The sequence below is a fragment of the Entelurus aequoreus genome, linkage group LG20 (genome assembly GCF_033978785.1).
Source record: "Entelurus aequoreus isolate RoL-2023_Sb linkage group LG20, RoL_Eaeq_v1.1, whole genome shotgun sequence".
In the NCBI taxonomy this organism is placed as follows: domain Eukaryota; kingdom Metazoa; phylum Chordata; class Actinopteri; order Syngnathiformes; family Syngnathidae; genus Entelurus; species Entelurus aequoreus.
Genome location: NC_084750.1, coordinates 36,604,653 through 36,618,307, shown reverse-complemented (window position 1 = coordinate 36,618,307; position 13,655 = coordinate 36,604,653). Strand labels below are relative to the sequence as shown.

Here is a 13,655-nt window from a genome sequence, read left to right as displayed (position 1 = left end):
TGGATGGCAACATATGTTGCTCCAAAACCTGTATGTACCTTTCAGCATTAATGATGCCTTCACAGATGTGTAAGTTACCCATGCCTTGGGCACTAAAACACCCCCCATACCATCACAAATGCTGGCTTTTGAACTTTGCGCCTCGAACAATCCGGATGGTTATTTTCTGTGGACCCGACGTCCACAGTTTCCAAAATTATTTTTAAATGTAGACTCACCAGACCACAGAACACTTTTCCCCTTTGCATCAGTCCATTTTAGATGAGCTCGGGCCCAGCGAAGCCGGCGGTGGTTTCTGGGTGTTGTTGATAAATGGCTTTCTCTTTGTATAGTAGAGTTTTAACTTGCACTTACAGATGTAGCGACAAACTGTAGTTACTGACAGTGGTTTTCTAAAGGGTTCCTGAGCCCATGTGGTGATATCCTTTACACACTGATGTCGCTTTTTGATGCAGTACCGCCTGAGGGATCAAAGGTCACGGGCTTAGCCGCTTACGTTCAGGGATTTCTCCAGATTCTCTGAACATTGAAACATGTTGCAGGCATCAAATTCAAAATGAGCTAATATTTGCAAAAAATAACAAAAGTTTTCCAGTTCGAACATTAAACATCTTGTCTTTGCAATCTATTCAATTGAATATAAGTTGAAAAGGATTTGCAAATCATTGTATTCTGTTTTTATTTACGATTTACACAACGTGCCAACTTCACTGGTTTTGGGTTTTGTAAAATACTTTGTCTGTTTTTGTTAAATATAATTTACATTCTTGTGCAAGTTTTTTTTGTAATTTTTATATTACATGTTCATTATTACAATTTTGTCTCGTAGGCAGGGAAACCAGCCCGGCTGGTTTCCCTTCAACTTCGAAAATGAACTCCAGTTTCCTGGAGATGGAGCCAACCAAGAGGAGATGGAGGGGGACCTACAGGAGAACGACCCCCACGAAACGGTTTGTTTGCTTGGTTATTATTGTTAACAACTGATGGATTTAAGTAAACATAAGTCATGTCTTCATATCAGTTAGTTCTAAACAAGGTAGCTAAGACTGTCATGTAAACAACCAGAGGAACATGTGTAAGTTTGGTAGGTTCACATCTCAACTGATTGAAACCATTTCCACGTCAAAATGGTTAGCTCATTGAGTGCTACTTTGCTAGACATTAGCATTTTAGCAACTTTACTCATTGGAAGTAGAAACCTACATGGCATGACTAATCTGCCTTTACGTTTTCAGTACTGAGTGTGAGTTTGAGGGCTAGCATGCTAAATGTTAGCATTTTAGCCATTATCTCCTCATGTTAAATAGCATATCCTATATCAACATGACGGGATGTAAATTCACGATAGAAACTTCCTTAGCACGTTTAGTACTTTGTTGCTAGCATAACCACTGTTAGCATATTTGCATTTTAGCAAGTGTTTTCATGTTTAATTGCATAAACTGTATTCATGAAGTGAAATCACCAAAAATCTTCCTTACCTCTTTCGTTACATAGTGCTAAATAGAATAGAATGGAGTTTTATTTGTCATTATTACAGTGAGCAGGTTCAAAGAACAATGAAATTGGAGCAGATCCCCTAAGGTGCATAGACAATAATGTACAAACCCCGTTTCCATATGAGTTGGGAAATTGTGTTAGATGTAAATAGACGGAATACAATGATTTGCAAATCCTTTTCAACCCATATTCAATTGAATGCACTACAAAGACAAGATATTTGATGTTCAAACTCATAAACTTTATTTTTTTTTTGCAAATAATAATTAACTTAGAATTTCATGGCTGCAACACGTGCCAAAGTAGTTAGGAAAGGGCATGTTCACCACTGTGTTACATCACCTTTTCTTTTAACAACACTCATTAAACGATTGGGAACTGAGGAAACTAATTGTTGAAGCTTTGAAAGTGGAATTCTTTCCCATTCTTGTTTTATGTAGAGCTTCAGTCGTTCAACAGTCTGGGGTCTCCGCTATCGTATTTTACGCTTCATAATGCGCCACACATTTTCAATGGGAGACAGGTCTGGACTGCAGGCGGGCAAGAAAAGTACCCGCACTCTTTTTTTACGAAGCCACGCTGTTGTAACACGTGCTGAATGTGGCTTGGCATTGTCTTGCTGAAATAAGCAGGGGCGTCCATGAAAAAGACGGCGCTTAGATGGCAGCATATGTTGTTCCAAAACCTGTATGTACCTTTCAGCATTAATGGTGCCTTCATAGATGTGTAAGTTACCCATGCCTTGGGCACTAATGCACCCCCATACCATCACAGATGCTGGCTTTTTAACTTTGCGGCGATAACAGTCTGGATGGTTCGCTTCCCCTTTGGTCCGCATGACACGATGTAGAATATTTCCAAAAACAATTTGAATTGTGGACTCGTCAGACCACAGAACACTTTTTCACTTTGCATGAGTCCATCTTAGATGATCTCGGGCCCAGAGAAGCCGGCGGCGTTTCTGGATGTTGTTGATAAATGGCTTTCGCTTTGCATAGTAGAGTTTTAACTTGCACTTACCGATGTAGCGACCAACTGTATTTAGTGACAGTGGTTTTCTGAAGTGTTCCTGAGCCCATGTGGTGATATCCTTTAGAGATTGATGTCTGTATTTGATACAGTGCCGTCTGAGGGATTGAAGGTCACGGTCATTCAATGTTGGTTTCCGGCCATGCCGCTTACGTGGAGTGATTTCTCCAGATTCTCTGAACCTTTTGATGATATTATGGACCGTAGATGTTGAAATCCCTATATTTCTTGCAATTGCACTTTGAGAAACGTTGTTCTTAAACTGTTTGACTATTTGCTCACGCAGTTGTGGACAAAGGGGTGTACCTCGCCCCATCCTTTCTTGTGAAAGACTGAGCATTTTTTGGGAAGCTGTTTTTATACCCAATCATGGCACCCACCTGTTCCCAATTAGCCTGCACACCTGTGGGATGTTCCAAATAAGTGTTTGATGAGCATTCCTCAACTTTATCAGTATTTATTGCCACCTTTCCCAACTTCTTTGTTAAGTGTTGCTGGCATCAAATTCTAAAGTTAATGATTATTTGCAAAAAAAAAATGTTTATCAGTTTGAACATCAAATATGTTGTCTTTGTAGCATATTCAACTGAATATGGGTTGAAAATGATTTGCAAATCATTGTATTCCGTTTATATTTACATCTAACACAATTTCCCAACTCATATGGAAACGGGGTTTGTAGTAATATAAATAGTAAAAAAAAAAAAAGATAAAAAAGAAGATATGTATTATATATATGTATATATCCACATACATGCATATATCCATACATGCATATATATACATATACACATACAGTATAACATCATAGCACAAATAGCAAAGTGTTCTGATTCTAACCCTTAGTATATTAGATATTTTCGTTGTTTGACCTTGTATAAACTTACTTGGTATGATGCATGACCCCTATAGGACTGCCTCAGCACTTCTGGTACTTAATTAAGTATAGCTAGGTGCTAGAATGCTAATTGTTAGCATGTTTGCCCTTATTCTCATGTTAAATAGCATGTACCGTAACAAACATGGCATGATAGGAATTCATTATGGAACAAACCTTTGTAAGTTTGATACTTTGGTGCTAGCATACTTTTCCTCAGGTTCTTGTTCTACAACTTTAATGTGTTAGCATGGTCACATTTTCGCCATTTTACTCATTTGAAATAGAAACCTACAAGGCATGACCAATCTGTTTTAGCACTTTCAAGACTGAGTGTGATCTTGGTAAGGGCTAGCATGCGAACTGTTAGCATGTTGGCATTTGCCATTATAGCATATTCTATATCAACATGGCATTCACTATAGAACATGCCTTAGCAAGTTTGCTCCTTTGGTGCTAGCATACATTTTTTCAGTTCCTATTATAGCATGGTAGCATTTCTGCCACTGTGATCAGGCTAAATTACATATATTTACATGACATGACATACAATCGTTATAGATCTGACTAAGCACTTTTGGTAATAAGTGCTATCTAAGTTGTAAGCATATTAGCCTTCACTTACTTGAAATGGTGTAAACCTATTTGACATGATGTAAAATCTTTATCAAACTGCCTTAACACTTAAAAAAATCATCCTTACCACTTTCGATACATGGTGGTAAATAGCTAACTGTTAGCATATTAAATAATGTATTTGTTTGACTTACTATAAACCTACTTGGCATGAAGCCTCAGCACTTCTCAGCGTTTTATAGCTAGGTGTTGGAAGGCTAGCTGTTAGCATTTTTGCCATTGGCTCCCCAAGGGGATGGGTCAAATGCAGAGGACAAATTTCACCACATCTAGTGTGTGTGTGACAATCATTGGTACTTTAATCTTTAATCTTTAATCTTAATTATCCTCTTGTTAAAAAGCATATGCTGCATCACACATGGCGCAATATAAATTAATTTTGGAATAAAACCTTAGTAAGTTTGATACTTTTGGTGCTAGCATACTTTTTGTTAGCATACACATTTAATGTGTTGCATGTAGGGATGGGTACTGTACGTTCCTATTTGAACCGATACGGTACCAATTTCTGGTGTGTGTGTTGATAAATGTTAATTGTTGAGATAATTATGATAACTGTGTTGTCCAGTTGTCATATCTTGTTTTTCTGACTACACTGCAAAAACTGAAATCTAAGTAAGATTAAATAATTCAAATAAGGGTGATATTTGCTTATTTTCTGTCTGATAAGATAATTCTTCTCACTAAGCATATTTTATGTTAGTGTTTTACTTTTTTTAAGGGTTTTGGTCCTAAATTATCTCAGTAAGACATTACAGCTTGTTGCTGAGATTTTATCAGAATCAGAATCAGAATCGTTTTAGTGCCATTGTTTGAGAACGGGTTCACAAACTACGAATTTTTCTTGGTGCAAATGTGCGACATAAAAACATATAACACATATTTGGTATAAAAAGAGCTGTGACTGAGCTATCAGATAGACTTAGAAGGGATTCAAGGAATTCAAGGAGCTGCGGTTAGGAGTTATTGTTCATTTGCCTGATGGCCGAGGGGAAAAAACTGTTCAGGTGGCGGGAGGTGTGGGTCTGGATGGAGCGTAGTCTCCTGCCTGAGGGGAGAGGGGAGAATAGTGTGTGTCCAGGGTGAGAAGAGTCAGCTGTGATCCGACCCACACGTCCTGGAGGAGAACAAGTCCTGGAGGGATGGGAGCTTGCAGCCAATCACCTTCTCAGCAGCACGTACGATGCGCAGCAGTCTATTCTTATCCTGGACTGTGGCGCCGGGGAACCACACTGTGATGGAGGAGGTCAGGATGGACTCTATGATGGCTGAGTAAAACTGCACCAGCATCTCTGTCGGCACCTTAAGTTTCCTCAGCTGCCGCAGGAAGTACATCCTCTGCTGGGCCTTCTTGATGAGGGACCTGATGGTCCGCTCCCACTTGAGGTCCTGGGTGATGGTGGTGCCCAAGAAACGGAAGGAGTCCACAATGGGGACGGGGGTGGGAGAGTCAATCAGGGTGAGGGGGGATGGTGGGCTGTGACTTTCCTGAAGTCCATGATCATCTCCACTGTTTTCTGGGCGTTCAGCTCCAGGTTGTTGAGGCTGCACCAGGACGTCAGCCGGTCCACCTCTCTCCTGTAGGCGGACTCATCGCCATTCGAGATGAGCCCGATGAGGGTGGTGTCATCCGCAAACTTGAGCAGTTTTACGGATTGGTGACTGGAGGTGCAGCAGTTTGTATACAGGGAGAAGAGCCAGGGGGAGAGTACTCAGCCCTGAGGAGTACCAGTGTTTGTGGTTCGACTGTCCGAGACAATCTTCCCCAGCCATACGTGCTGTCTTCGGTCTGTCAGGAAGTCATTAATCCAACTGCAGAGGGAGTCGGGCACGCTGAGCTGGTAGAGCTTGTCTCGTAGCAGTCCAGGGAGGATGGTGTTGAAGGCAGAGCTGAAGTCCACAAACAGGATCCTAGCGTAGGTTCCTGGGGAGTCCAGATGCTCCAGGATGAAGTGGAGGGCCAGGTTCACTGCATCATCCACAGACCTGTTGGCTCTGTAGGCGAACTGCAGTGGGTCCAGGAGGGAGGCGGTGATGTCCCTGAGGTGGGGCAGGACCAAGCGCTCAAAGGACTTCATGACCACAGACGTCAGCGCGACCGGCCTGTAGTCATTTAGTCCTGTGGTCCGTGCTTTCTTGGGGACAGGGACAATGGTAGAGGTCTTAAAGCAGGACGGCACGCGGCATAGCTCCAGAGAGGTGTTAAAAATGTCAGTGAAGACAGGAGCCAGCTGGTCCGCACAGTGTCTGAGAGTGGAGGGGGAGACACCATCCGGCCCGGGGGCCTTCCGCGTATTCAGCTTCAAGAACTGCCGGCGTACATCCTCTTCTTTGATGGAGAGGGTCTTTACAGTCTTATGATGTTTTTGGAGTCCTGTGATGTCATTGGAGTCCTTTAACTCCTTTAATGATGTGCTGGCATTGGTGGGGAGGGTGATGGTGGGGGGAGCATGGCTTTGATGAGCTGAAGGCCGTTCATGACGACAGTAATGTGTGTTGAGGCCCTGAGCAAGAGTCCGGTCATTCAGGGCCTGGGGGGTTTTGGGTTTATAGTTCGTAAGGGCCCTTAGACCTCTCCAAACTGCCGCAGAATCATTGGAGCGGAACTGTTCCTGTAGACGGTTAGAGTACACAGATTTAGCTTTCTCCACTTCCCTGGTGAAGTGGTACTTCGCTTCTCTGTATGTACTTCGGTCCCCGCTTCTCCACGCAGCCTCCTTCTTCTTGCGCAGCTGTCGGAGCTTGGGTGTGAACCAGGGCTTGTCGTTGTTATAACAAACCCTGGTGCGCGTTGGAATGATGCGCGCCTCATTGAACTGTATGTATGAGGTCACAGTGTCCGTATACTCGTCCAGATTGTTCGCGGCCGCTCCAATTGCCTCCCAGTCTGTCGTTTCCCAGCAAGCACACAACTCGTCCACAGACTCGGCGGTGAAACACTTAATGTTCCTCATAACAGGTTTAGCCGGTTTCAGTCTCTGTCTGTATGAAGGGATTAAGTGCACCATCACGTGATCTGATAGTCCAAGAGCAGCGCGCGGGACTGCATGAAAAGCCTTACTCAGTGTAGTGTAGCAGTGATCCAGCGTGTTCTCCTCTCTGGTCAGGCATTTAATAAACTGTCTATACTTTGGTAATTCCTGGCTCAAATTTCCCTTGTTAAAGTCACCAAGCACGATAACAAGAGAGTCAGGAAAAGACCGTTCCACATGTAAGATCTGTCCTGCGAGCGCGCGCTGAGCGTCACGCACGTCCGCGCCGGGCGGGATGTAAACAGCCACGAGAATGAATGAAACAATCTCACGCGGTGAGTAAAAGGGCTTACAGTGGATGAAAAAATATTCCAGAGAGGAAGAACAGTGTCTAAAAATGACAGTCACGTCTGTGCACCAGCTATTGTTGATAAAGAAGCATAGTCCCCCGCCTCTTTTTTTGCCAGAGAGCGCCGCGTCTCGGTCCGCGCGGAGGAGATGAAAGCCCTCCAGTTGAAGCGCGCTGTCCGGGACACTTGCGCTCAGCCAAGTCTCCGTGAAACACAACACACATGATGAGGAGAAGTCCTTGTTCCTTCTCATCAGCAACGCTAGCTCGTCCATCTTGTTGGCAAGTGAGCGGACGTTGGAGAGGAAGATGCCTGGTAGAGGCGTGCGTAATCCCCGTCCGCGAAGACGGACAAGTGCGCCCGCTCGCTTTCCTCTTCGATGCGGTTTCCCTCTTTTGATCGCAGAATGGACCAAATCCGCAGCTGACGCTAAGATGACCGGTAACAAGTCCATAGGGATGGTGGATCTGATGTTCAGTAGCTCTTCACGGGTGTAAGAGCACCCGGAAACACAATTTATATACAAAAACAAACAAAACAGAGCGCACGAAAGCACCGAGGCAGCCTTCATCGGCGCCATGATGACCTATATTGAGTAAAACATGCTTGAAACAAGAATATCAACTGTTGCAAAGCTGTGTCATCAACACTCACAAGTATAAAACTACTTTTTTAAAGTAATAATTTCTTATTTCAAGCATGTAAAAAAAAAAAAAAAAATCATGACTCTGACACAATTGTGTCTCATTAAAACAGATTACAGCCAAATGGACTTTGCTGTTTTATTTTCAATAAAACAATAGAAAATACGTACTCACATAGTAGTACAGTTGTTATTAGTGAGAATATACTTATTTTAAAGTATTTTTGGGTTAATTGAGGTTAGCTAATTTTACTTGTTTTGGAAAGTCTTGACTAGCCAAATTTTCTTGTTCTATTGGCAGATAATTTTGCTTAGTTCAAATAAAATACCCCTAATTTTTGTATTTTTTTTTTCTTGTTTTTTGAACACTGACTTTTTGCAGTGTTCATTTGAGTCTCATTTGCAATGCAGTTGCACTTCCAAGACATTACATGGCAGTACTGTGTTGGTTATCTACTGTAAGTTGTCTCACTAGGAATTAGCTTTTTCCATGAAGTTGAATGTGTTATGTTGTGCCCTACAAAGTGTTTATACTGTAAGTGTTGGGCTTATTACGCAACAGCTGTTTGAATGTAACATTCCTCTTAGTTGTCATTTCCGCTACCACATTTAGAGGTGTTGAAAATCGGCATGTAAAATCGTTAATGCTAATAGTAGCCAGTCTATGGTGAATCCAATACAAGTTAGCATCAAGCTAATGCATTTTGGAAGAGTGGAGCCTTACTTTACATTTGAGTGTTTCTTGAAAGCACACTTGCCCTGTTGGTGTTGAAAATTGCTACATTGCTTTTCTTCTTGTTTCCTTCAGCCGGTGTTTAGTCTGCAAACAAGGTATTGGAACACGGAAACCTTGGATTTTACTTTAATTTTTACCATGAATTGATTAATGTGGACCCCGACTTAAACAAGTTGAAAAACTTATTCGGGTGTTACCATTTAGTGGTCAATTGTACGGAATATGTACTGTACTGTGCAATCTACTAATACAAGTCTCATTCAATCAATCAAACCTGGTAGTAACGACAGAATTCGGTTGCTGCCTATAAGAGTATCAAATTCAGTACCCAATCCCTTATTGCGTGGTAGCATTTTAGCCACTGTCACCAAGTTAAAGTGCATATATTTACATAAGATGATATAAAATCACCATCTATCACGCAACCAACCAGGGTTCCTCCCAATGCTGCGTCCATGTTGTCCTCCTGTAGACGTACATGTTAGCTGTGTCGCCATCAGGTCTCTCACACACACACACACACACACACACACACACACACACACACACACACACACACACACACACACACACACACACACACACACACACACACACACACACACACACACACACACACACACACACACACACACACACACTCTTGTATTAGTTACCTTCTTGAGACCTGAGAAAAATGCCTACCTCTTTAGAACCACCCTTTCTAGATATATAAAGATTTGTATTTACAACATTAATGATATCAGTGTTTCCCATAAACTGCCAAGATACCTGTGGCGGTGGGGGCGTGGCTATGGGCGTGGTCACCATGACATCATCGACACATTTGCATAATTGCATAAAATATGATTTTCTCTAAAAAGGCTCAAAAAATGTATACTTGCTAATTAATAATAACAGTTTTGTTTTAAACGTCCATCCATCCATCCATCCATCCATCCATCCATCCATTTTACAATATAATTACAACACTTTATGTACATATTTATATACAGATTTGAACAATAAGTTATTCACTGAAATATATTTATTAATTGTGGCTCTTACAAAAAATATATCTTATAAAATATAAAAGCTAAAATGTCTCTTAAAGCTCTGCCCCTTTAATTAGTGCATACTAAATAATTTAACTTTAGCCTACTACTACAACCATATTATTTACCAGCAACATAAAGTGAAACAGAGGCAGAGGTGTCCTGCCACAGTCAGTAACAAATAAACAGAAAACAGTAGTGGTCAAATACAAATAAGGCAACAAGAGAAGTATCCTACACTTCTCTTTTGTAAAGTAAATCTGAACAGCCTATATGGGCATCTACATCAACTATATGATTTTCCTGAGAAGCTGGACAGGACAAAAAAAATAAATATATATATATATATATATATTTTTTTTTAAATTTTTATTTTATTTTATTTGTGGCGGACGTAATTCTTTAGTGGCGGGCCGCCACAAATAAATGAATGTGTGGGAAACACTGGATATATACAAACTCCCGCCATCAGTGTGTGAATGTGTGTGTGTGAATGGGTGAATGTGGAACTAGTGTCAAAGCCCTTTGAGTACCTTGAAGGTAGAAAAGTGCTATACAAGTATAACCCATTTACCATTTATCTTGCTTAGTACTTTCTGTACTTAGTGCTCGCTAGCTGTTAGCTATTTAACTTGCCATGATGTAAAATCTTCATCAAACTGCCTTAACACGTGTGCTTCTCACCGTCCTACAGCTAGATGGTAGCACAAACACTGTTTGCATGTTACATTCCATGAACTGTTCACAATAAAACATCACTAAAAATATGGTTAACCAATTTTAATACCTAGCTACTGTAGTTGTGCTCATGCTAACTATTAGCATGACATACGTATTTTAGTCATTTGATCGAGTATAAACCTACTTGGCATGATGTGAACTAACTGTAAAACGACTATAGTACTTTGTAATGTACAGATAGGTGCTAGTATGCTAACTGTATCATCTTAGCATTTTAGCAATTTCTGCATGTTAAATAGACCAGTTTTTTCCAACCTTTTTTGAGCGAAGGCACGTTTTTTGCGTTGAATAAATCCGGAGGCACACCACCAGCAGAAATCATTAAAAAACAAAACTCAGTTCACAGTAAAAAGTCGTTGTCGCAATTGTTGGATATGACTTTAAACCATAACCAACCATGCATCAATATAGCTCTTGTCTCAAAGTAGGTGTACTGTGACGACCTGTCACATCACCCCCTGACTTATTTGGACTTGTTTGCTGTTTTCCCGTGTGTAGTGTTTTAGTTCTTGTCTTGCGCTCCTATTTTGTTGGCTTTTTCTTTTATTTTTGGTATTTTCCTGTAGCAGTTTCATGTTTTCCTTTGAGCGATATTTCCCGCATCTGCTTTGTTTTAGCAATCAAGAATATTTCAGTTGTTTGTATCCTTCTTTGTGGGGACATTGTTGATTGTCATGTCATGTTCGGATGTACTTTGTGGACGCCGCCTTTGCTCCACAGTAAGTTTTTGCTGTCTTCCAGCATTCTGTTTTTGTTTACTTTGTAGCCAGGTCAGTTTTAGTCTCATTCTGCATAGCCTTCCCTAAGCGTCAATGCCTTTTCTTAGGGGCACTCACCTTTTGTTTATTTTTGGTTTAAGAATTAGACACCTTTTTACCTGCACGCTGCCTCCCGCTGTTTCCGGCACCTACAAAGCAATTAGCTACCGGCTGCCACCTACTGATATGGAAGAGTATTACACGGTTACTCTGCCGAGCTCTAGACAGCGCAGACACTCAACAACAACACATAATTAGCAGACTATAATTACTGGTTTGCAAAAAATATTTTTAACCCAAATAGGTGAAATTAGATAATCTCACAGTGGTTGAAAAACACTGAAATAGACTATACCCACATAGCATTGTTTAGTTATCTTCAAAAGTAGTTGTACCATTACTAGTTTTTCTTCAAACATGTTACCTGTTGTTGACAATTGTCACCCTGGTGTGGACAGGACGCTGCAGGAGATGACAGCACAGACGACGACGAAGGGGACAGCGGAGAGGAAGGAGCGGAGGATCCAAACGTCAACGTCGCCCAAACAGGATTCCTGTCCTCCACCTGGTCATTTGTCATCACCTTTTTCATGTCGCTCATTCCAGAGGGAGCGCAAAACGCTGCTAACTGAGCCAGAACATTCTTTAGCTGTGTCGAAGAACACATTGTGTTCTATAAAGAGACATTATTTTCCCCTCTGCAGTTTAATTGAAGAGTTGTGTTGAATTGCTGTAATGAAAGTTGTGCAGCATTAGCTTATTTTGACATCACATGGTCTCAAATGTGTTCAAAAGCTGCCACAGACGTTTATTTGCGTATTAGGACTATTCTGTGTAAATTTTAAAAAAAATTGTGTCATTGATGCTAGTAAATGTGAGACTGGCTGCCGTCCACATGAAAGGGTTACATATTTAAAATGTAGTCATATAATCTACATTGTTATGGTAACATAAGTGTTTTCAACCAAGGAGCAACACAATCACAAATAGTGACTTCATGTTGGGGCAGAGATTGTTTTACTTCTTTTATTACCCAAACAATAGGGTTAAATAGATTATGATGCTGCTTTGGAAGTAAAATGTTAATTTACACTAAACTATGTGTCCGTTTTGTGAATGTATGGACTTCTTTTAACGCTGTAAATACAACTAGTATTTATTTTTTACTTGAATACAACTACCGGTAGTGTTTAATGGCCCTTGACATGTTCTGAAAATTAAACAAATTAATTATTGTTGAGCTATACTCGATAAATGACCTAACAATTATTTGCGTGTACCTCATATAGGGGCGGCATGGCGTAGTGGGTAGAGCAACCGTGCCAGAAACCTGAGGGTTGCAGGTTCGCTCCCCGCCTCTTACCATCCAAAAATCGCTGCCGTTGTGTCCTTGGGCGGGACACTTCACCCTTTGCCCCCGGTGCCACTCACACCGGTGAATTGAGGTGGTGGTCGGAGGGGCCGTTGGCGCGAATTGCAGCCACGCTTCCGTCAGTCTACCCCAGGGCAGCTGTGGCTATGAAAGTAGCTTACCACCACCAGGTGTGAATGAATGATGGGTTCTACATGTAAAGCGGCTTTGGGTACTTAGAAAAGCGCTATATAAATCCCAGGTATTATTATTATTATTATATATAAAATAAAAACTAAGATTTGTATTTCTCAAATAGCTTACCAAATGAGCCTTAGCAATTTTCCGGTAGCATTTTAACCAATGTCACCAGCTTAAATTGTATATATTTACATGACATGATATAAAAGCCCAACAGCTCTTATCACATTCACAACTATTTAGCACAAAAAAAAGAGTAAAAACCTACTTATGATGTAAAACTCCATTGTACTGCCTTAACACTTACTATTTAGCTAGTTGCTGGCATACTTGGCATAAACACTGTTGGCATGTTCATATTTTAGCCAGTGTCCTCATTAAGTTGAATTGAATAAACCATTTACACCGTATTTAAGGATCAAAGGGGACAAAATTAAAATACATTTTTGCAATGGTTATTTACATCGAGAAATACATTAATGGTGAAATACTGAAATTAAATAAATGTAATTTTATGTTAAATAAATGGGCACATTTATGTATTTGATTTCAGTTATAATTGACATTTAATTATTTAAAAATGTATTACATTTTTTCCCCATTTAACCTTCCATCAGTATAAAAATCACAAAAATACTACTTTAGATATTTAGTGCTATCTAGCTGTGCTCTAATGCCAACTATTAGCATGTTATCTTGTTTCTTTTAAGCACATGCAATTCTTTACTGAAACACTAGGGGCGCTGCTGTCCAGCTGGCTGACTTATTAGCTTGTTGGCCTCCTTCAACCCAGGAATTAATAGTCACTTTATGGCAAATTTTGATCC

General features: G+C 40.7%; 1 protein-coding gene across 2 annotated transcripts in view; it reads left to right on the top strand.

Moving 5' to 3' along the window:
• Nucleotides 1-12,393, top strand: part of LOC133636237 (homocysteine-responsive endoplasmic reticulum-resident ubiquitin-like domain member 2 protein) — a 33,746-nt gene extending 21,353 nt beyond the window's left edge. For both annotated transcript variants that reach the window (XM_062030036.1, XM_062030034.1), the window contains exons 8-9: nt 830-950; nt 11,735-12,393. In XM_062030036.1, coding sequence (XP_061886020.1) covers nt 830-950; nt 11,735-11,908 — 295 coding nt within the window. In that variant the 3' untranslated portion in view covers nt 11,909-12,393. The remainder of the gene's footprint in view (nt 1-829; nt 951-11,734) is intronic.
• Nucleotides 12,394-13,655: the final 1,262 nt, after the last annotated feature.